Source organism: Ornithodoros turicata, chromosome 4, assembly GCF_037126465.1.
Source record: "Ornithodoros turicata isolate Travis chromosome 4, ASM3712646v1, whole genome shotgun sequence".
In the NCBI taxonomy this organism is placed as follows: Eukaryota; Metazoa; Arthropoda; class Arachnida; order Ixodida; family Argasidae; genus Ornithodoros; species Ornithodoros turicata.
The window spans coordinates 72,199,909-72,220,106 of NC_088204.1; the positions used below are offsets into that span (position 1 = coordinate 72,199,909).

The 20,198-nt window shown below is 47.5% G+C and overlaps 3 protein-coding genes across 3 annotated transcripts; 2 read left to right on the forward strand and 1 right to left on the reverse strand.

Moving 5' to 3' along the window:
* The first annotated feature begins 1,158 nt into the window (after positions 1-1,158).
* Positions 1,159-2,929, forward strand: LOC135393424 (uncharacterized). Its single transcript, XM_064623864.1, has one exon. It carries the CDS (start codon positions 1,468-1,470, stop codon positions 2,743-2,745), a length of 1,278 nt encoding a protein of 425 aa, XP_064479934.1. The 5' UTR covers positions 1,159-1,467; the 3' UTR covers positions 2,746-2,929.
* Positions 2,930-7,237: 4,308 nt separating this feature from the next.
* LOC135393425 (uncharacterized) lies at positions 7,238-9,922 on the forward strand. The gene has a single exon (XM_064623865.1). The coding sequence runs from the start codon at positions 7,336-7,338 to the stop codon at positions 8,884-8,886; it is 1,551 nt and encodes a 516-aa protein (XP_064479935.1). The 5' UTR covers positions 7,238-7,335; the 3' UTR covers positions 8,887-9,922.
* Positions 9,923-12,934: 3,012 nt separating this feature from the next.
* On the reverse strand, positions 12,935-15,907 carry LOC135392552 (uncharacterized). Its single transcript, XM_064623259.1, has 2 exons — positions 14,868-15,907; positions 12,935-12,974 (listed from the first exon to the last, which is right to left on the reverse strand). Exons 1-2 carry the CDS (start codon positions 15,905-15,907, stop codon positions 12,935-12,937), a joined length of 1,080 nt encoding a protein of 359 aa, XP_064479329.1.
* Between the last annotated feature and the right edge of the window lie 4,291 nt (positions 15,908-20,198).

A 20,198-nucleotide genomic window follows, 5' to 3' on the forward strand; every position in this document is an offset into this window, starting at 1 on the left:
GCCTTCTCGTCTTTTTTGTGACCTAGCTGCTTTATGTATGACAACGTCGCATAAATCTCACACTTGCAATAGATACGCTGGGCCCTTGTGTTTCAGGCTTTGACTGGACTCAGCTGTCCATTGAATACTTGCAGCATCACCAAGCTCTTGCGGAATACTTCTGGTCTCGCTCAGGACGCGTTTTGGAACTTGCGTCTATAGTCAAAGCGGCGCGTCAGAAAAGGGGCAAACTGCAAGCAGCTCATAGAAACTAGCGCTACGAAGAGTAGAAACGAAACTGCACGACGCTGAGCTCCCCGTGACCAGAGCCGTGACCTGGGGTTGGCTCTGAGCAGTTACAGGTGGCGAAAGGTGGCGCGGTTTCGTATTATTCATCGCCAGCTAAAGCTTGACATTTATCGAAATGTGACAAGAAAATCACGGTTCTTCAAGACTTCATGAAGGAATATTCGTGTTGCTAAAAAGTCGCTGAATGTATCAGAAAGTCACCAAAAAATCCGCTAATCCCAAATACAAAATTTTGTCGCTAGACAAACCCCGAAATCCGCTAAATTTAGCGACTTTTCCCCAAATTTGGCAACACTGGGACCCGGCCCTTAGGCTAGCAGAAGCTGTATGTTGTTGTGTCGCTCATAGATGGCGCTTGCCTCGGCTGCGTTTCTGTAGGACTTCGGAACGTTTCTAGCTAGAATATCCCGCGCGTTTAAGGGCTAAACGCATGGAGCGTTTTTCCGACGTTTTCAGGACGCGCGGGCGCTCGGCGTGCGTGTGACCTCGTAAAAACCAGTTTTTCAACGCGCGCGGAGGGCGTACTCCGGAATCTGTCGACTACAGATATTCGCGCGCGTCTGGGCGCGTTTTCCGAGAAGTAGACAGAACCATGGCCGTCGTGCGGCAGACAAGGTGGCGTATGAACAGCTCGCATAAATTTTTGGGACATTATCCATCACACTAAATTTACGTGAACATTTTAATGGTATCTGGAATGAAGGAATGCAGGAACCACAGGAAAGAAGAGCATCTGCCCGTTCTAACAGATATTTGTGGTCGACGAATATAGCAACAGTGGTGCGCGTCACTCGCTCCGTACGCGTCCCATGCGTTTCGGGTGGTCGCCTCGCTGGCGTTTCTTCGCCGCGTGTGCAAGGCCATGGCGTACGCGCGACGTTTTGACGCTGAGAAAACGTCCAATGCGTTTCGCCCTTTACGCGTACGAAGCGTTCCGCTGCCCCTTTGGTGTTACTCAGCGAAGAAAGAAGCACCCAGTGTATGACACGTTTCCTGTTCTTAGAGCTTCGTTTTGGACTGTGAAATGTCTCCCAAAAGCTACCTTTTGGGACACTCTGAAGCTCTCGACTGGCGTCCCGTGCTATTCGTAAATCTCCCGTCAACGATATCGTGTGACTTGTGCGCCGTCATTCCCGAAAAGATCCTCAGGCTCGAATGTTACCATTCACTTTGTGAGGGATGTTACCATGGCAGCAACGCAGTCGGAGCAGCCAACGCTGTCCGCTCGACAAGCAAGGCTTTCTTGAAAGTGAAGTGGTAATTTCACCAGTTAGAACGACGCCTCTTCAGAAGTTAGAAGTTCAGTGTTGCAACTCCAACCATGGATGTAGTTTCGTCGGATCGCTGGAACGAATGAAGTCTCACTTCTTGAAGGACTGTGAGTTTCACGTATTAGCTTGTAAGAAGTGTTGTGCCACGGTGCTCCGTAAAGACATAATCACCCATTACGTAGAAGAACAGTGCGGGGCTCAAAATACTTTGTGTCCGAGTGAAGATGTTTGTATTGACAGGAGCGTCGTCGGGATTGGAAGAGAGATCAACGCCTCATTGACAGATATAGCCGATAAGCTCCGTGCCATAGAAGACCATCTAAACAGCCATACTGTGGGCATCGACGCCACGAAAGAGTGTGTTATAAATAATGCGGGAGCACTGCGCACACTTCAAGAGGGACAAAGCGTCTCGTCTGTGACGATGTCCAACGTTATCACTGGCATGCGTAAAGTTACGGAAGCATTGTCTTCGATTGAAGGTCAACGTAGCAACGCAGACGACGTGAAGAACCGCGTCATTGCGTTCGGGAAGATGCTATCTACTATTGCGGGATTGCAAAAAGATGTGGCTAAGAACGTAGTTAACTCGGATGATCGCTGGAAGCAATGCGCTAGGACACTTGAAGCGATGTCGAAACGCATACAAGATCTTTCGTCGTCAACCGAGGACCAGTTTAGTTGCATGAAAGAGATCATCCGTGCTCCACGGGCCACCATTGGACGTGGAACGAATGTTGCTTTCTTTCACGTGCAAGACGTCGGCGAACAAAGGAACAAAGCAATCGAGGAAGGGGTTGCCTGCACCCACTCTGATGTTTTTGTGCTGTGTGGCTATTCTGTACAGTTAGTTGCAAAGTTCGCCACATATGACGGTACCGTGAACATAGGTATCTTCCTACGTATTTGTCGTGGCTCCAAAGACTCCCTTTTGAAATGGCCCTTCTTGTTCTCCTACAAGCTCATCTTGGTTCACCCCATTGCCGACAAAAAGAACATTGAGTATATTATTGATGTGCGAGATAGGTTTTCTAAGTTCCCTCAATATTTCAATAGACCCGCGAAAAGTTCAAATATGGACTTCGGCCAGTCTGGGTTGTGCAGATTTGGAGATGCACTGAATGGTGGCTTTGTGCACGAGAACTCGATTACCGTTGGTGTTAGCCTTGTCCAGAGTCGTGAGTAGTATATGATTGAAGCTATGAGACCAACGTACCAGTCTGTATGGCTATTAGCCGCCTTACAGTCACTGCACAAACTTCGCAACCTGATGCAGATGTGTCCGCATTAAATACCTGTATTCATGCATGTAAACTGTAGTCAGAATTCTCTAATAAATAGGGAAATGTTTTTCTTTTTTTAAAACTCAATATTCTGTTCGTTTGTTTGTTTTCAATCACGGTAGCTGGTGATATATCTAAACGAGGGCAGTCATTATTCATTGCTGTGCGTTGGTGAGTCTAAAGGCCGACACATACTTTACGTAAAATTTCACGCACAGAGTCCCTTTTTCTGTACGTGAAACAGCGCATCAAGGGGATCTAATTTCACGTTGCGCGTAAGAGCAGCGCGCAGTAGCCAGTGGAACTGAGGACGCGCTGTTTTCACTGAGCGAAATAGGCACCACGTGGGGCAGTAGCAAATGTGTGTTGTCCTACTGTTCGTGATTCATCCCCTACAATTTACGTGGCTATAATCGATATATCCCTGCTGTCAAAGCGGGCCACCTTATATAGCTGCACTAGCGACCCCTTGGAGTCATTACTCTTTACTTTTCACGGATGAACTCTTTGTTTACAAAAGACAGAAGTCACTCGACGAGACTTGACTATCAGCAGATAGATCCAAAGTGCAAAGGACGATCCTCCTGCGATCTATAAATGTAATCATCGACAAGCTACCTAATCCAGCTACCCCCCCCCCCCTCCCCCAGCCGACATACAAGCGAAGAAGAGGAACATACTCCTCAACTAAAAGAAATGGTGCAGCAGACCCCAAACTCGGGCGTCATCAAGGTCCAAAACGCAGCTACTTCTACTCTCTACTCTACTCGATGAGATGTGCGGTTTTCAGGAATAGCATCGTGCCGATTTAGCCACGAGGAAAGGGCCCCAGAAAAACGGCAGGTTTGGAGGCCAATTTTGTCAGTCCCACAGAAATGGGCTCACCATTGCCCATAAGCGAGAAGGGAAACACGCAGCAATTCTGGCAAAGGATAATCGCAATATCTGTGAGAGACCCCCTCTTGACGAAGCCCTCCTTGTTGCCTCGCTTATCTTGGTCCGTCCAATTGATGAGAACAAGGATAACGTTGTAGTGGATGAAGCAATTAAACATAAGAGGGACGAACATAACGCAAGGCTCACAAACCCCAGTTGCATGCTTCAATTGAATAATGGCAGGAATTCGAAATTTTTGTAACTCATATCGACTATAACCGTCGATGGGCAGATATTTGGGTATTTTTATTCGCGCACGTATTTAGGGGTCCTCCAGTTATACCGAACACGACCACTCCCATCTTAATCGGTAAACGACCTGATGACTATGAGCGAAAATGGGGGGGGGGGGGGGGGGGGGGGGGGGGCGTATGTGTTCCTCTTTTTTTTTTTGTTTTTAATGTGATAACAATTTTTTAACGCACTTTTGGGCCCCTGTGGAGCATAGCATCAGTGGAGAAGAGTCCTTTCACTCTCGCGCTGCGCTATCTTCCCGTCGTCCGTTTGTTTACCGCGCGCCTCACTTGATGAGAAACGTTTCGGTGGGCGGAGATTTAGCGGATTGGAAGGTCCTTACGATAGCGGTTCCACACGATAAGCCAAACACCTGATTCCTTTGAAGTAGCTGAGAACATGTTGTGGATCTTTGGTTTGACAGCTTCCTTTTTTTCACGCTTTTGGTTTGTTCACAACAGAACAAACAACAACAACTTTATTACGGGCGTTGATGATGACTGGGGAGTTTCATCGCCAGGGGGCGATACTCTATCCCACTAATTGCTGGTGGTGATGCGGGGAATGAAATAATGAGCCCACTTCACAATGTGGGTCAAGTCCTACGGTGTCCAAAAAGGCGAAGAGAGCATTGAGGGCAGAGCGTTGGTGTGCTCGATGTGGCCAGGGACCAAGCAATGTTGTGTGAGAGTGAGGGAGGGGGGGAGTGTAGCTTGTTGAGGGATCCGGAGAGTACGGTTCGGGAAGGTTGGTAGTGTGGGCAATGGAGAAGAATGTGCTCTTGATCTTCATCACATCTTCCGCAGTGGCTGCAGTACGGGAGAGGCAACTTGTCTCAAGCGGTAGCGCCACTGTGCTGTGAAGGTCACATCGAGGCGCATTCGATGAACTAATGCGGCATCTTGACGAGAAATATGTGCAGATATGCGGAAAGCGAGCGCTGGCAGTATGGCGGGGTGGGGTAATGTCAGCGGTTCGTTGGCGGGTAGCCAGAGGAGTCAAGAGGCGACGAGGTGCGGACAACAGAACAAATAACAATGCGATGTCAAAAATCCCCTATTCTATGTAGTACAACAATAATCCGAAGACGGGTAGGAGCAACTTCTATTTAAAACGTTAAAACGAGACTTTCGTACAGAGCCTGCACTTCATCAGGTTCTAGAGAAGCCGGCAAAGCACAGCACAAGAAGCAAAGCACACTCCCGTCGCTGCCAAAGGAAGGGCCCAAATACGCGGAACGCTGCATAAATACTAAACCATACTAAACTTCGAGATGCTTCCGTATAACTATTCGTTACCCGCCTACACGTACTTCCGAACCGAACCTCCATACACACACACTGGCCGAAGTCGAACGTAGCGTCGTCGCGCAGAAACCCAACGTGAGCGCCGAACGGCACAGGAGACGTTCAGACGCTTGTGAATGTGCCGAGCACAACGATACACTGTGTATCCACGAGAACTGTTAAGCATGGTTCACACTACTGCGTTTTATTGCGTGCGTTAGTTACCGTGGCAACAGACGCGACACTCCGCAGCAGAAGACAAGGAGCTCGCCCGAGCTGAACTTTCTCCGACGCACGGCCGTGAGCTGGAACCGCCTTTTACGTGCACCTAGAAACAAAGTGATCGAAATCCCCGATGCAAGATAAACCACTGTAGATAAATGTTACCTGTCTATGAAACACAGTCGTGCACGAGACTAACGTGGACAAAACCACGCTAACACCTAACTTGTACTGACCTAATAATAACCTAACCATCATGCTGTTCCGTCGTGTCCGCCCTGCTAAGCCTAACGGCCGCTAAAATGTGGGTTTCGTTCTGTTGTCTTACGGGAGGAGCAAAGCGACGCATCGTTAAACTGGATAACTGGTTTATTCAGTGTCACTACATTCACACTTAGTGGAACCAACCCACAGTTACAGAAAAGACGCCACACTTGCGTCTTAATGAGTCGGCGTTCGGAACTCGACTGACTCAGCAAGGGTTCCCGGGTTATGATATCACAAAAGCACGCGAACCAAAAAGGGCAAGACTAAACCAATCGGCAGGCGCTTTCGGCAGTGGGCACCCTCGTGATCTATCAGGTGACGTGAAGCATGTGATGCGGTATCGCGTAACCCTGGCAGTTGTCTTGAAGCGAGCTGTCCGGTGCACGAAAGTGTAAACTGAAAGTGGAGAAGCAGTCTTCCTGCAGCCCAGGTGCGCCATAGGTCATTATCCCCTTATACGCTATGGCCTATTGCCTGCGGTTGTGACATTCGTTCCTTTGTTTTTTTTTTTTTTTAGGGGCTTCCGACACTCGGACATCCTGACAAACTTAACGTCCTCGTTAAGCGCGTGCGTTACCATAAGCGATTCACAATAACACAACTTACAGAAACTTCCGTATAAAGCAATCATAAACATGGGCCATTACATTAGCATGTCATAGACGTACATTACGAAAGGCATACAAAACGAAAGATACATAAACTTCTCGCAAGGTAGCATATTATGCTGGTGCCCGACAGTTAGTACAAGACATATGCCTGGTATCTTTCGGGAAATTTGCTAGAGTCACTAAATAAGCTACGCTTATACGTAGCTTATCTAGTGACTCTAGTCTCGACGGGGCTGTGTCTTTTCCCGTGTCACAGTCGTCGTTCTCTTCCTCTGAAGAGTCGCTGTCGTCGTCTTCAGTGTGACTCCGGCTGTTGGTGCTGGTCCATCCTTTCAGTTGGGACACGTGTGCGGTTGTTGCAAACCGGCGTCCTTTGGTTTCTCCGAGCTGCATCACTCTGTACACGTGTCCGACGGAAGCACTTGTGTGATGACCAGTGGTCCTCGATACTTTCGTCGTCGATTTTTCGTGTCTTAGTTGGCTTCTCGGTGTGCTCCGGCTGTCGCTTCATGATTTCGCCAACCTCGTATTTTGTCGCAGCAAAATGACGCTTGTCGTACGCGTTCTTCATTTTTGCCTGCTCTTCTAGGAGCTTTCGTCGCAAACCCTCTCTCAACTCTTCGGCAAACGTCACCTTGCGTGAAACAGTGAATCTAGCGCCACATAACACGAAAATTGCGAATAGCGGAGGCGAAAACCCCAATTCAAGATCAAGTAGGCTTGTGTGCGCGATAGGCGACGGCGCGCGGCACTGACTTCACGCTCAAGGTCACGTGGTAAGAGCCGAGTCACGTGGGCCTCCGCTATCGGAACGGAGTGCAAAAAGTGAGCTGAGCCCCATCGTACTTTGAGCGGGGAAATTCCTGGCGCCTGACCGTTGTAGTTATCTGTCGACTGCGAAGCAAACGTAAGGGCGTTGTTTCGCTGGCTCTGAAGGATGTCGTCCGAAAAGTACCTCGTGGGCTTCTCCAAAGAACTGGATTTCAGGCCCATTGAATGTGTGGATCTGCATTCCACAAGATACTGCTGTCTCTGCAACGTCGTTCCCACGGTGACTTTTCTTTTGGGATGCTCGCACGCTTTCTGCGAGCTGTGCTACGAGAATCTTCTCGGTACCGATCGACGCTGTCCTCTGGACGAAACTGACTTTGAGCAGGACGATGTTTCAAAGTTGACATTCAAAGCGAAACGTCTGGAGAGAACAACTGTTCGTTGCTTCAACGCAAAAAACGGGTGCAACGTCGTAGGAACGATACAGGAGGTGGAGTCTCACTTCTTTGACGAATGTGCCTACTATGCCGTGATATGTACCAGGTGCAAGGCCAGTGTACTTCGTCGGGACATTGTCAGTCATTGCGGAACATCGTGTCGTCAAGGAAACACGTCCTCTGTTTCCTCTATTGGAGTCCACATTCCAATCACCGGATGTTCGTTCGACCCTGTCAAAGAAACTTTTGTCTCCGTGGAAAGTGTTCTGAAGAAGGTATCAACCGTTGAACATCAGTTGCATGGGTATGCCGAGGAAATCGACAGTTTAAAGGAAATGGCGTTGAGGAACGAACAACTCCTGAACAGGCTTCTCGAGAACCAGGAGCGTGTTGCTGCTGATGTTGGCAACACAGAGAACAAGGTGACGCAGCAAGTGCAGGACCAAGCGGAGATTAAGGGGTCACTAAGAGGCGTTGCTGAATTACTCTCAGTGGTTGAACTGCAAATGTCATCAATAAGCCGTGACAACGTCGCTACGAGTGCAGTGAATAAAAACGTCGAGCAAGTGAGTGAGCGAGTGGGAAACTTGATGGACACGCTCCAACAAATAAGTGCTACATTAAATGATGTGAAAGGAATCAAAGGGGAACTGAATCCTCTGTTGCAGTGCTCCGCGGAATTGACAAAATTTACGAATGCCGACGAAGAAGCTAGAGAAAAAATGCTACTCGTGAAGGCGATACTCGGAACTTCCACAGAGATTGGGATCGTAGCGCAACGTGTGTACGCGTTGTATTCCTCCGTGGTACCGCAGAAGATGGAAGCTTTCTTTCATATTGGAGACATTTTTGATATAGCATTGAACATGTCACGACAAAGGTTCACTTTTGGCATGAAACGTTCTTCTGTAGTGTTTGTGCTTTGCGGATACTCTGTGAGGTTGCGCGCACACTTTATTGCACCCGAGACCCTTTCGCTGCGATTCTCACTGTGCAAGTCTCAGAGCGATGCCCTTCTCAAGTGGCCTTTTACAATCCCCTTCACCTGTAGGTTCATGCATCCAAGGGACTCGTCGAAGCACATCGTGTGCCGTACAGTTCACCCAAAGGCTGACTTAAATGGTGGTTGTAATAATGGCGCATATTGCAGGCCAACCGATGCTGAAAACGATGCCGTTCTTATTGAACCGGCGCCATCCGTAACCACTCTAAGGGCAGATGGCTTCATGCATGACCATTCTGTCTGCATTGGCATAAGGCTTCACCCTGAAATGGCGTGACAAATATCTTCCAAGAGTGCGCCCCGTCTGACATGCCAAAGCTCGTCTATACACAAGTATATTATGTACTCTGTTGTTTCTTCGCAGCAAGAGTCATCCTGACAGGAGGAAAACGAGTAATTATTTTGCAACTTGCTGCACGGCAGTGATGTCACGGTGTGTGAGCACGTTATGTCCTCCTTCACGCCCTTAGAAAAAAGGGTGGAGCAGTTACACCTTTTAGGAAGTAATAGTTATTGCATATGTTGTGCCAAAAAAGGCTGCAAAGTTCTGCCTGCTATCTCACCCCCAAAACAGAACTTCACCGCATAGCACGTTGTCCGCCAACCATTGCCTCGAAAGATAGGGTTATCGCTTCCCATTCAGTGAGCGAGGGGTGGCGTCAGAGATGGGCAAACTACCTCAAAATTCTACTTCAAGTAAAGTACCAAGTACCTGGTGTCGTTAGTACTTCAAGTACAGTACAAAGTACCCAATTCCAAATGTACTTCAAGTAAAGTACAAAGTGCTAAGCAAAATACTTCAAGTACTCATCAAGTGCTTCGTCAATTTAATTTATCACTTTGCATTCCCCTGTTTAGTATCTTTGTCTTCCTTCTTTTAGCAAAACTTCAACGCACATTCTTGACAAATGCTCTGAAACCATAAAGTCCTAGGTTAAGTACTAACCCCTGTATATGAACTTAATCAGCTGTTATAATTTGCAGTTACATGTAGAGAGGTAATCAGTCAGCTGTGGTGCGATTTTGCAAAATAGTAGTATGCCCTGACTGATCCAAGGTCACCCACCTAGTGTGGTGTTCCGGTACTAATCTTCGGGTATAAGAGGCTAGATAATGTCAGGGTGGAAAAGTACAAGCCAACAGAGATTATACATTTCTTGGCATTCCTTGCTGCTTTTTGGAATACATGTTTAAAAAAGAATACAGAGAAAATTAAAAAAGGATGAAACACGATGTAAGCTTTCATTTTTATTCGACTGTGATATGCAGCAATGTAATCCATGTGACGAATTAAAAAAACGTAAAATGTAGAATGTAAGCATGTGTGTCTTTCCGAGTGTTCATCATGTAATGCAATCACACGTTGTGATATAAGTTGGTTATTAACTGCCAATGAAGGAAACAATATAAAAAAGCATAGAACCTTGTATTGGCAGAACTGAAATGACAATTGATCAAGTCATTGTGCTGCCGGTTGCAGTATCGTAATGTGTGCGTGTCTTTGCATTGCATTCGTTTTACATAACCATAGAAGCGTTGATACTTTCTCAACATTTCAAGCCTCTCAACAATAGATTTGCTTCAACAAATATGCTCTTTAAATGCACAAAAATCCTTTTGGTAAAATGTCATACTGGGAATCTTGTACTGCATTCCACCAGAAGCGCTAAAATGACGGCAAGACGAGGAAAACTCAGAGATTAATAGCCCTATCTGTGTGTTTTTGTCATCGTCTTGTCATTTTAGCACTTTTAGTAGGGTGCATTTTTGATACCCACTTATGATTTTTTGTCTGGAGTCCAAGTTTGGCTACTTGAGTACTTTGAAATGTACTTAAAGTAAAGCACAAGTACACAGAATATATGTATCTCAGAGTGCCACAACAAAGGACTAACGTTGGACTACAAAAATTGGGGTACAAAGGTCCAAAGCTATGGAACGCACTCCCATTACAATATAGACAAATGAATAATTTCCCAGCTTTTAAAAAACACTTGAATGTCTTCCTTTTGTCGGAGATGTGATAGGATTGATGTCAGCCTTGTTCTATCTTTTTGTGTATTAATCGATATAGATATATATATAGATATACAGGGCGTCCCAGAAAACGTCTCATTGAATTATAATAAAAAAACTACGCCACCTAGAATGATGCGGTCAACAGCATTTGTTCTGATTAGGTTTTTGCCGCCTCCCAATGTGAATGTCATGCACTTCAAGTTTAATTATGTAAATATTTAGGAACTGAACTCGGAAGTTTGCCAAGTAAAGGTCACTTTTTTACCCCACCAATATGAAGAGCGTGCCGAATTCACTCAAATTCATGATAATTCACAGTGATATTCACGAGCTATTCCATCGGGAAAAATAGCCGAATATCATGCTTTTCGGAGCACCGGACCATAGCGCGCAATGACTTTTTGAGCACAATCGCTCTCAGTGCGACGAAAGGAGGTTCCGAAGCCAGCACACAGAGTGATAGTAGAAAAAGTAACAGTTCCTATAATTGAGAGAGGGAAAGCATTGTCCCAGCGAAAGTCGGACGTGATAAGCCATGCCTGTTTTATCTCTTTCTGCGACGTCGGAGAGGGCTGGGTTTCCAACCTCCTTTCGTCGGACTGACAAAGATTGCGCTGCAAAATTCATCGTGCGCTATTCTGTGCGACCTCCGTAGAGCATGATGTTCGGCTATTTTTTCCGATGGGATAGCCCCTGAATATCTCTGTCAATTATCATTAATTTGACTAAATTAGACACGCTCTTCACATTGGTGGGGTAAAAAAATGACCTTTACTAGGCAAACTTCCGACTTAAGCTCGCAAAAATTTACATAATTAAACTTACGTTACACGACATTCACATAAGGAGGTGGCAAAAACCGAGTAAGAAAAATGCCATTGACCTCATGACTCTAGGTCGTGTAGTTTTTTTATTATAATTCAATGACACGTTTTCTGGGACACCCTGTATAGTGTCTCCCCGCTTTTGTGGTATCTCAAAGTTATTTTTGCGTGTAATTGATGCAGATATCACATTTTTTTTTCTCTCTCTCTTTTTCTTTTTTGTTATTATAGTTTATGTTTACAAACTGGTTATAACCCGGTAGGCCCACAAGACGTGCGTTTATTGCTGTGTTCTATCATGTTCGGGACAGCAGCACATACTTTGTCCTCGCCGTCCCCCACCTATCATGTGTACCTAAAGCTCCAAATAAAAATATTTTGATTTGATTTGATAAGAAACCTTTCGGTGGGCGGAGATTTAACAGAGTGGAAGGTCCCTACGATAGCGGTTCCACACGATAAGCCAAACACCTGATTCCTTTGAAGTAGCTGAGAACCTGTTGTGGATCTTTGGTTTGACAGCTTCCTTTTTTTCGCGCTTTTGGTTTGTTCACAACAGAACAAACAACAACAACTTTATTACGGGATGATGATGATGACTGGGGAGTTTCATCGCCAGGGGGCGATACTCTACCCCATTGCTGGTGTGATGATGCGGGGAATGAAATATGAGCCCTTTCACAATGTGGATCAAGTCCTACGGTATCCAGAAAGGTGAAGAGAACTTTGAGGGCAGAGCGTTGGTGGACTGGATGTGGCCAGGGACCAGGCAATTTTGTGTGTGTGTGTGAGAGAGAGAGAGGGGGGGGGGGGGAGGCGGAGTCTAGCTCGTTGAGGGATTCAGAGAGTATACGGTTCGGGAAGGTTGGTAGTGTGGGCAATGGAGAAGAATGTGCTCGTGATCTTCAACAGCACCGCAGTGGCTGCACCACTATGCTGTGAAGGCCACATCGAGGCGCATTCGATGACCTAATGCGGCATATTGACGAGAGATATGTGGAGGCATGCGGAAAGCGAGCGCTGGATCAACCCTGCTCAGTATGACGGGAGGGGGGAGAATGTTGGCGGGTATAGCCAGAGGAGTCATGAGGCGACGAAGTACGGACAACAGAACAGATAACAATGCGACGTCAAAAATCCGCTATTCTATGTTGTACAAGCATAATGAGAAGACGGGTAGGAGCAACTTTTATTGAAAACGTTAAAACCAGACTTTCGTGCAGAGCCTGCACTTCATCAGGTTTTAGAGAAGCCGGCGCGTGGCAAAGCAGGCTCCCGTCGCAGCCAAAGGAAGGGCCCAAATACGCGGAACGCTGCATAAATACTAAACCATACTAAACTTCGAGATGCTTCCGTATAACTATGCGTTACCCGCCTACACGTACTGCCGAACCGAACATCCATACACACACACTGGCCGAAGTCGAACGTAGCGTCGTCGCGCAGAAACCCAACGTGAGCGCCGAGCGGCACAGGAGACGTTCAGACGTTTGTGAATGTGCCGAGCACAACGATACACTGTCTGTTCACGAGAAGCATTAAGCATGGTTCACACTACTGCGTTTTATTGCGTGCGTTGGTTACCGTGGCAACAGACGCGACACTCCGCAGCAGAACACAAGGAGCTCGCCCGAGCTGAACTTTCTCCGACGCACGGCCGTGAGCTGGAACCGCCTTCTACGCTGTGTGTACCTCGAAACAAAGTGATCGAAATCCCCGATGCAAGATAAACTACTGTAGATAAATATTACCTGTCTATGAAACACAGTCGTGCACGAGACTAACGTGGACAAAACCAGGCTAACACCTAACTTGTACTGACCTAATAATAACCTAACCATCATGCTGTTCCGTCGTGTCCGCCCCGCTAAGCCTAACGGCCGCTAAAATGTGGGTTTCGTTCTGTTGTCTTCCAGGAGGAGCAAAGCGACGCATCGTTAAACTGGATAACTGGTTTATTCAGTGTCACTACATTCACACTTAGTGGAACCAATCCACAGTTACAGAAACGATGCCACACTTGCGTCTTAATGAGTCGGCGTCCAGAACTCGACTGACTCAGCAAGAGTTCCCGGGTTATGATATCACAAAAACACGTGAACCAAAAAGGGCAAGACTAAACAAATCGGCAGGCGCTTTCGGCAGCGGGCACCCTCGTGATCTATCAGGTGACGTGAAGCATGTGATGCGGTATCGGGTAACCCTGGCAGTTGTCTTGAAGCGTGCTATCCGGTGCACGAAAGTGCAAACTGAAAGTGGAGAAGCAGTCTTCCTGCAGGCCAGGTGCGCCATAGGTCAATATCCCCTTATACGCTGTGGCCTATTGCCTGCGGTTGTGACATTCGTTCCTATTTTTTGACTCGGACATCCTGACAACCTTAACGTCCTCGTTAAGCTCGTGCGTTACCATAAGCGATACACAATAACACAACTTACAGAAACTTCCCTAAACAAAGGCCATTACATTAGCATGTCATAGACGTACATTACGAAAGGCATACAAAACGAAAGATTTGAAAGTGAACATATTCGACACAAGTGTGTCTGGTTGGGTGAGAACTATGATAGTAACGAAAATCTCCAACCAAGTTACAGGACGGGGATACCCGACGTTTCGGAGCCAGTTCGGCTCCTTCCTCAGGGGTGACTGTAGTGGCCGTTGGAAGCAGCGTTCTTGCCGTGGTTCGAATTTCGTGATGCGCCGGATTGTTTTTCAGTCACGTGACGGAGGCCGTTGACGTATACGCTGGGTAACGCTCCAACAGATCGGTTAAGGTTTCCAGGTGTGGATTGTATATGCCAGGACTCTACAAACATTCTTTTGATTTGATTACCCTCAAGGTCGATTATGCAGGCGTTTTGAAAGTCGATAGGATGGTCTCGAACTTGACAGTGTTCAGCGAGAGCGCTTCGTTGGATGTCCGACTTCCGTACATCATTCTTATGTTGCCGTAGCCTTTCGGGGAAGTTCTTTGTCTCGCCGATATATGATGCGCTGCATTTGTTGCACGGAATTTTATAGACTACACCTTGTGCTTTTTCTTTCGGTGGACGATCTTTCAGCCGCGGTATATAGTGTCCGATTGTTGAGACGGGTTTGTGAGACACACGTATTCCTTCCTTCGCTAGTATACGTGTCAGAGACTCGCTGATTCCCTTCACATATGGCATGGTGATTCGTCTAGTCTGACAGGTCTGGTCGTCAGTGTGACGTGGTCGGTTTCGGAGACCGCGAGCTTGACGACGGGCGACTCTCTGAACAAAGCTACTTGTGTATCCGTTCTTTTTTAAATCGGAAGTGATTGCTGCTGCTTCTTTTTTCCTGTCTTTCTCCGACAAACAAATCTTCTTTGCTCTCGAAAAAAGGGACGAAACCACCGAAGCCTTGTGACACGTAGGGTGATTGGAATCAAACCTTAGATATCGTCCCGTATGAGTGGGCTTCCTGTACACGGTGAACTTTAGGTCACTTCCTTCTCTCTTTACGAGTACATCGAGAAAAGGCAAAACGTTGTCCCTCTCGAGTTCCACGGTAAACTGGATGGATGGCTCGATGCGGTTTAGGCGTGCCAAAAACTCGTCAACATCGGAATTCTTCAAAATACAGAAGCAATCGTCTACGTACCGTAAGAATGTTTTCGGTTTAATATCGGGGGATTGCAGGGCCCTTTCTTCAATTGATTCCATCACCAAGTTCGCTGCTGTTACAGATATTGACGCACCCATTGCTGTTCCGGTAGTCTGCTTGTAGTACTCTCCGTTGAATGAGAAGTACGTTCCGCTGAGGCAGAAATCTAGGAGGCGGCACACTTCGTGAACACTGAGGTTGGTTCTAGTCGCCAGGTCGTTGTCCCTCTCAAGTGCCATCCTGGCAGCGTCCACTGCCAGTGGGACCGGCACGTTCGTGAAGAGAGACACAACGTCAAACGAAACGAGGCACTCGTCAGCGCTGATGGTGAGTGGTGAGACGCGCTCCACGAAGTTGGCAGAGTTTCGTACATGAGTTGGGGTGTTTCCGGTGAGCGGGGATAAAACCTTGTGTAGGTAGCAGGATAACGCCCGAAGAGGGGACGATCTGAAGTCTACAATGGGGCGAAGTGGGATACCGGGCTTGTGGATCTTAGGGAGACCATAGAAACCGGGCGCGTTACCGTTCCTGCAGATAAGTCGTGAGTAGAGGGCTCTTGCATCTGGGTATTTCTTGAATATATCAGCAAGTATCTTATTAAGCTTAGTCTGAATCTGCGATGTCGGGTCTTTTTTGAGATTTTCATACGTACTGTTGTCAAGGAGGTCTCGGATTTTGCCATCGTAGTCCTGCCGGTCTAAGACGACCGTTGAGTTTCCCTTGTCAGCAGGCAGAATGACAATCTTCGAGTCTTCCTGGAGGCTTCGAAGTGCTTTATGCTCTTCCCTGGTTATGTTGTGACATTGCTGTTTTTGGATTTTTGACATAATTCCAATCGCTTTCAGTCTTACTTGTTCTTGAATGCTGGAATCCAGGTGTCTTTACCGTCTTCGACAGCTGCGACCATCTTTGCCAGAGGTGGTCGTGCCGTTGTAAGGTTGAAGCCGTGACCTTTCGCCAGCACACTTGTCTCGATGGGTGAGAGCTGTCTCGAAGAGATGTTTTTTACAAATCCGGCGACGTCGGCGCTGGGCTGCGTCCTGTCTGCCTTCGTTAGCGACGTAAGTTTGCGGTCCTGAGATATCCGCTGTTTTTTTGCCACAGTGGAGGCACAAGTCCTGGCAAACGAGTCCAGCGAATGAAATAAGTCTGGGATGCGATGTTCGAGTTGCCGACGAATGAAAAAGAGATCAAGATCTTTTCTTCTCAATGTTGACCTGCACTCGTGGATCCGGGCAATTACCAAACGGCGTTCGGCTTGTGCCAACATATTCTGTCCCTCCGCAGTGTGGACGAGACGTTTGATGCGTAGGCTTCGGGGGATCAAGTCCATGTCTCGGCAGTTGGTCGTAAATTGGAGGTGGGTTTTGAAGATTGAAATACTGCGAATCACATTGACGTAACGCTTCGCCAACTTTGCTGTTTCTTGGCCGTAGTCAAGGCGTAAAGACTTGAAAGTGAACATATTCGACACAAGTGTGTCTGGTTGGGTGAGAACTATGATAGTAACGAAAATCTCCAACCAAGTTACAGGACGGGGATACCCGACGTTTCGGAGCCAGTTCGGCTCCTTCCTCAGGGGTGACTGTAGTGGCCGTTGGCAGCAGCGTTCTTGCCGTGGTTCGAATTTCGTGATGCGCCGGATTGTTTTTCAGTCACGTGACGGAGGCCGTTGACGTATACGCTGGGTAACGCTCCAACAGATCGGTTAAGGTTTCCAGGTGTGGATTGTATATGCCAGGACTCTACAAACATTCTTTTGATTTGATTACCCTCAAGGTCGATTATGCAGGCGTTTTGAAAGTCGATATAGGATGGTCTCGAACTTGACAGTGTTCAGCGAGAGCGCTTCGTTCGATGTCCGACTTCCGTACATCATTCTTATGTTGCCGTAGCCTTTCGGGGAAGTTCTTTGTCTCGCCGATATATGATGCGCTGCATTTGTTGCACGGAATTTTATAGACTACACCTTGTGCTTTTTCTTTCGGTGGACGATCTTTCGGCCGCGGTATATAGTGTCCGATTGTTGAGACGGGTTTGTGAGACACACGTATTCCTTCCTTCGCTAGTATACGTGTCAGAGACTCGCTGATTCCCTTCACATATGGCATGGTGATTCGTCTAGTCTGACAGGTCTGGTCGTCAGTGTGACGTGGTCGGTTTCGGAGACCGCGAGCTTGACGACGGGCGACTCTCTGAACAAAGCTACTTGTGTATCCGTTCTTTTTTAAATCGGAAGTGATTGCTGCTTCTTCTTTTTTCCTGTCTTTCTCCGACAAACAAATCTTCTTAGCTCTCGAAAAAAAGGGACGAAACCACCGAAGCCTTGTGACACGTAGGGTGATTGGAATCAAACCTTAGATATCGTCCCGTATGAGTGGGCTTCCTGTACACGGTGAACTTTAGGTCACTTCCTTCTCTCTTTACGAGTACATCGAGAAAAGGATACACAGTACTGGCATATACAAGTAGCTTTGTCTCAACAATCGGACACTATATACCGCGGCCGAAAGATCGTCCACCGAAAGAAAAAGCACAAGGTGTAGTCTATAAAATTCCGTGCAACAAATGCAGCGCATCATATATCGGCGAGACAAAGAACTTCCCCGAAAGGCTACGGCAACATAAGAATGACGTACGGAAGTCGGACATCGAACGAAGCGCTCTCGCTGAACACTCTCAAGTTCGAGACCATCCTATCGACTTTCAAAACGCCTGCATAATCGACCTTGAGGGTAATCAAATCAAAAGAATGTTTGTAGAGTCCTGGCATATACAATCCACACCTGGAAACCTTAACCGATCTGTTGGAGCGTTACCCAGCGTATACGTCAACGGCCTCCGTCACGTGACTGAAAAACAATCCGGCGCATCACGAAATTCGAACCACGGCAAGAACGCTGCTGCCAACGGCCACTACAGTCACCCCTGAGGAAGGAGCCGAACTGGCTCCGAAACGTCGGGTATCCCCGTCCTGTAACTTGGTTGGAGATTTTCGTTACTATCATAAAACGAAAGATACATAAACTTCTCGCAAGGTAGCATATTATGCTGGTGCCCGACAGTTAATACAAGACATATGCTTGGTATCTTTCGGGAAATTTGCGGCTTCTCTGTGGTCTCGACGGGGCTGTATCCTTTCCCGTGTCACAGTCTTCGTTCTCTTCCTCTGAAGAGTCGCTGTCGTCGTCTTCAGTGTGACTCCGGCTGTTGCTGCTGGTCCATCCTTTCAGTTGGGACACGTGTGTGGTTGTTGCAAACCAGCGTCCTTTGGTTTCTCCTAGTGGCATCACTCTGTACACGTGTCCGACGGAAGCACTTGTGTGATGACCAGTGGTCCTCGATACTTTCGTTGTGTCTTAGTTGGCTTCTCGGTGTGCTCCGGCTGTCGCTTCATGGTTTCGCCAACCTCGTATTTTGTCGCAGCAAAATGACGCTTGTCGTACGCGTTCTTCATTTTTGCCTGCTCTTCTAGGAGCTTTTGTCGCAAACCCTCTCTCAACTCTTCGGCAAACGTTACCTTGCGTGAAACAGTGAATCTAGCGCCACATAACACGAAAATTGCGAATAGCGGAGGCGAAAACCCCGATTCAAGATCAGCTCGGCTGGTGCGCGCGATAGGCGACAGCCGACGGCGCGCGACACTGACTTCCCGCTCAAGGTCACGTGGTAAGAGCCGAGTCACGTGGGCCTCCGCTAACGGAGTGCAAAAAGTGAGCCCCACCCCCATCGTACTTTGAGCGGGGAAATTCCGCCTGACTGTTTTCGTTATCTGTCGACAGCGAAGCAAACGTAAGGGCCTTGTTTAGCTGGCTCTGAAGGATGTCGTCCGAAAAGTACCTCGTGGGCTTCTCGAAAGAACTGGATTTCAGGCCCATTGAATGTGTGGATCTGCATTCCACGAGATACTGCTGTCTCTGCAACGTCGTTCCCACGGTGACTTTTCTTTTGGGATGCTCCCACGCTTTCTGCGAGCTGTGCTACGGGAATCTTCTCGGTACCGATCGACGCTGCCCTCTGGACGAAATTGACTTTGAGCAGGACGATGTTTCAAAGTTGACATTCAAAGCGAAACATCTGGAGAGAACAAATGTTCGTTGCTTCAACGCAAAAAACGGGTGCAACGTCGTAGGAACGATACAGGAGGTAGAGTCTCACTTCTTCAACGAATGTGCCTACTATGCTGTGATATGTACCAGGTGCGAGGCCAGTGTACTTCGTCGGGACATTGTCAGTCATTACGGAACATCGTGTCGTCAAGGAAACACGTCCTCTGTTTCCTCTACTGGAGTCCACATTCCAATCACCGGATGTTCGTTCGACCCTGTCAAAGAAACTTTTGTCTCCGCGGAAAGTGTTCTGAAGAAGGTATTAACCGTTGAACGTCAGCTGCATGGGTATGCCGAGGAAATCGACAGTTTAAAGGAAATGGCGTTGAGGAACGAACAACTCCTGAACAGGCTTCTCGAGAACCAGGAGCGTGTTGCTGCTGATGTTGGCAACACAGAGAGCAAGGTGACGCAGCAAGTGCAGGGCCAAGCGGAGATTAAGGGGTCACTAAGAGGCGTTGCTGAATTACTCTCAGTGGTTGAACTGCAGATGTCATCAATAAGCCGTGACAACGTCGCTACAAGTGCAGTGAATAAAAACGTCGAGCAAGTGAGTGAGCGAGTGGGAAACTTGATGGACACGCTCCAACAAATAAGTGCTACATTAAATGACGTGAAAGGAATCAAAGGGGAAGTGAATCCTCTGTTGCAGTGCTCCGCGGAATTGAAAAAATTTATGAATGCCGACGAAGAAGCTAGAGAAAAAATGCCACTCGTGAAGGCGATACTCGGAACTTCCACAGAGGTTGGGATCGTAGCAGAACGTGTGTACACGTTGTATTCCTCCGCGGTACCGCAGAAGATGGAAGCTTCCTTTCGTATTGGGGGCTTTAAGGACATATTCCGTGAAAGGTCACTACCAAACTATTGGTTACTTGTAGGCAGGACACGTAAGTCTGACGTGTTTGTGCTTTGCGGATACTCTGTGAGGTTGCACGGATACTTTACTACATCAGACACTCTTTCGTTGAGATTTGAACTGTGCATGTCTCGGAGCGATACCCTTCTC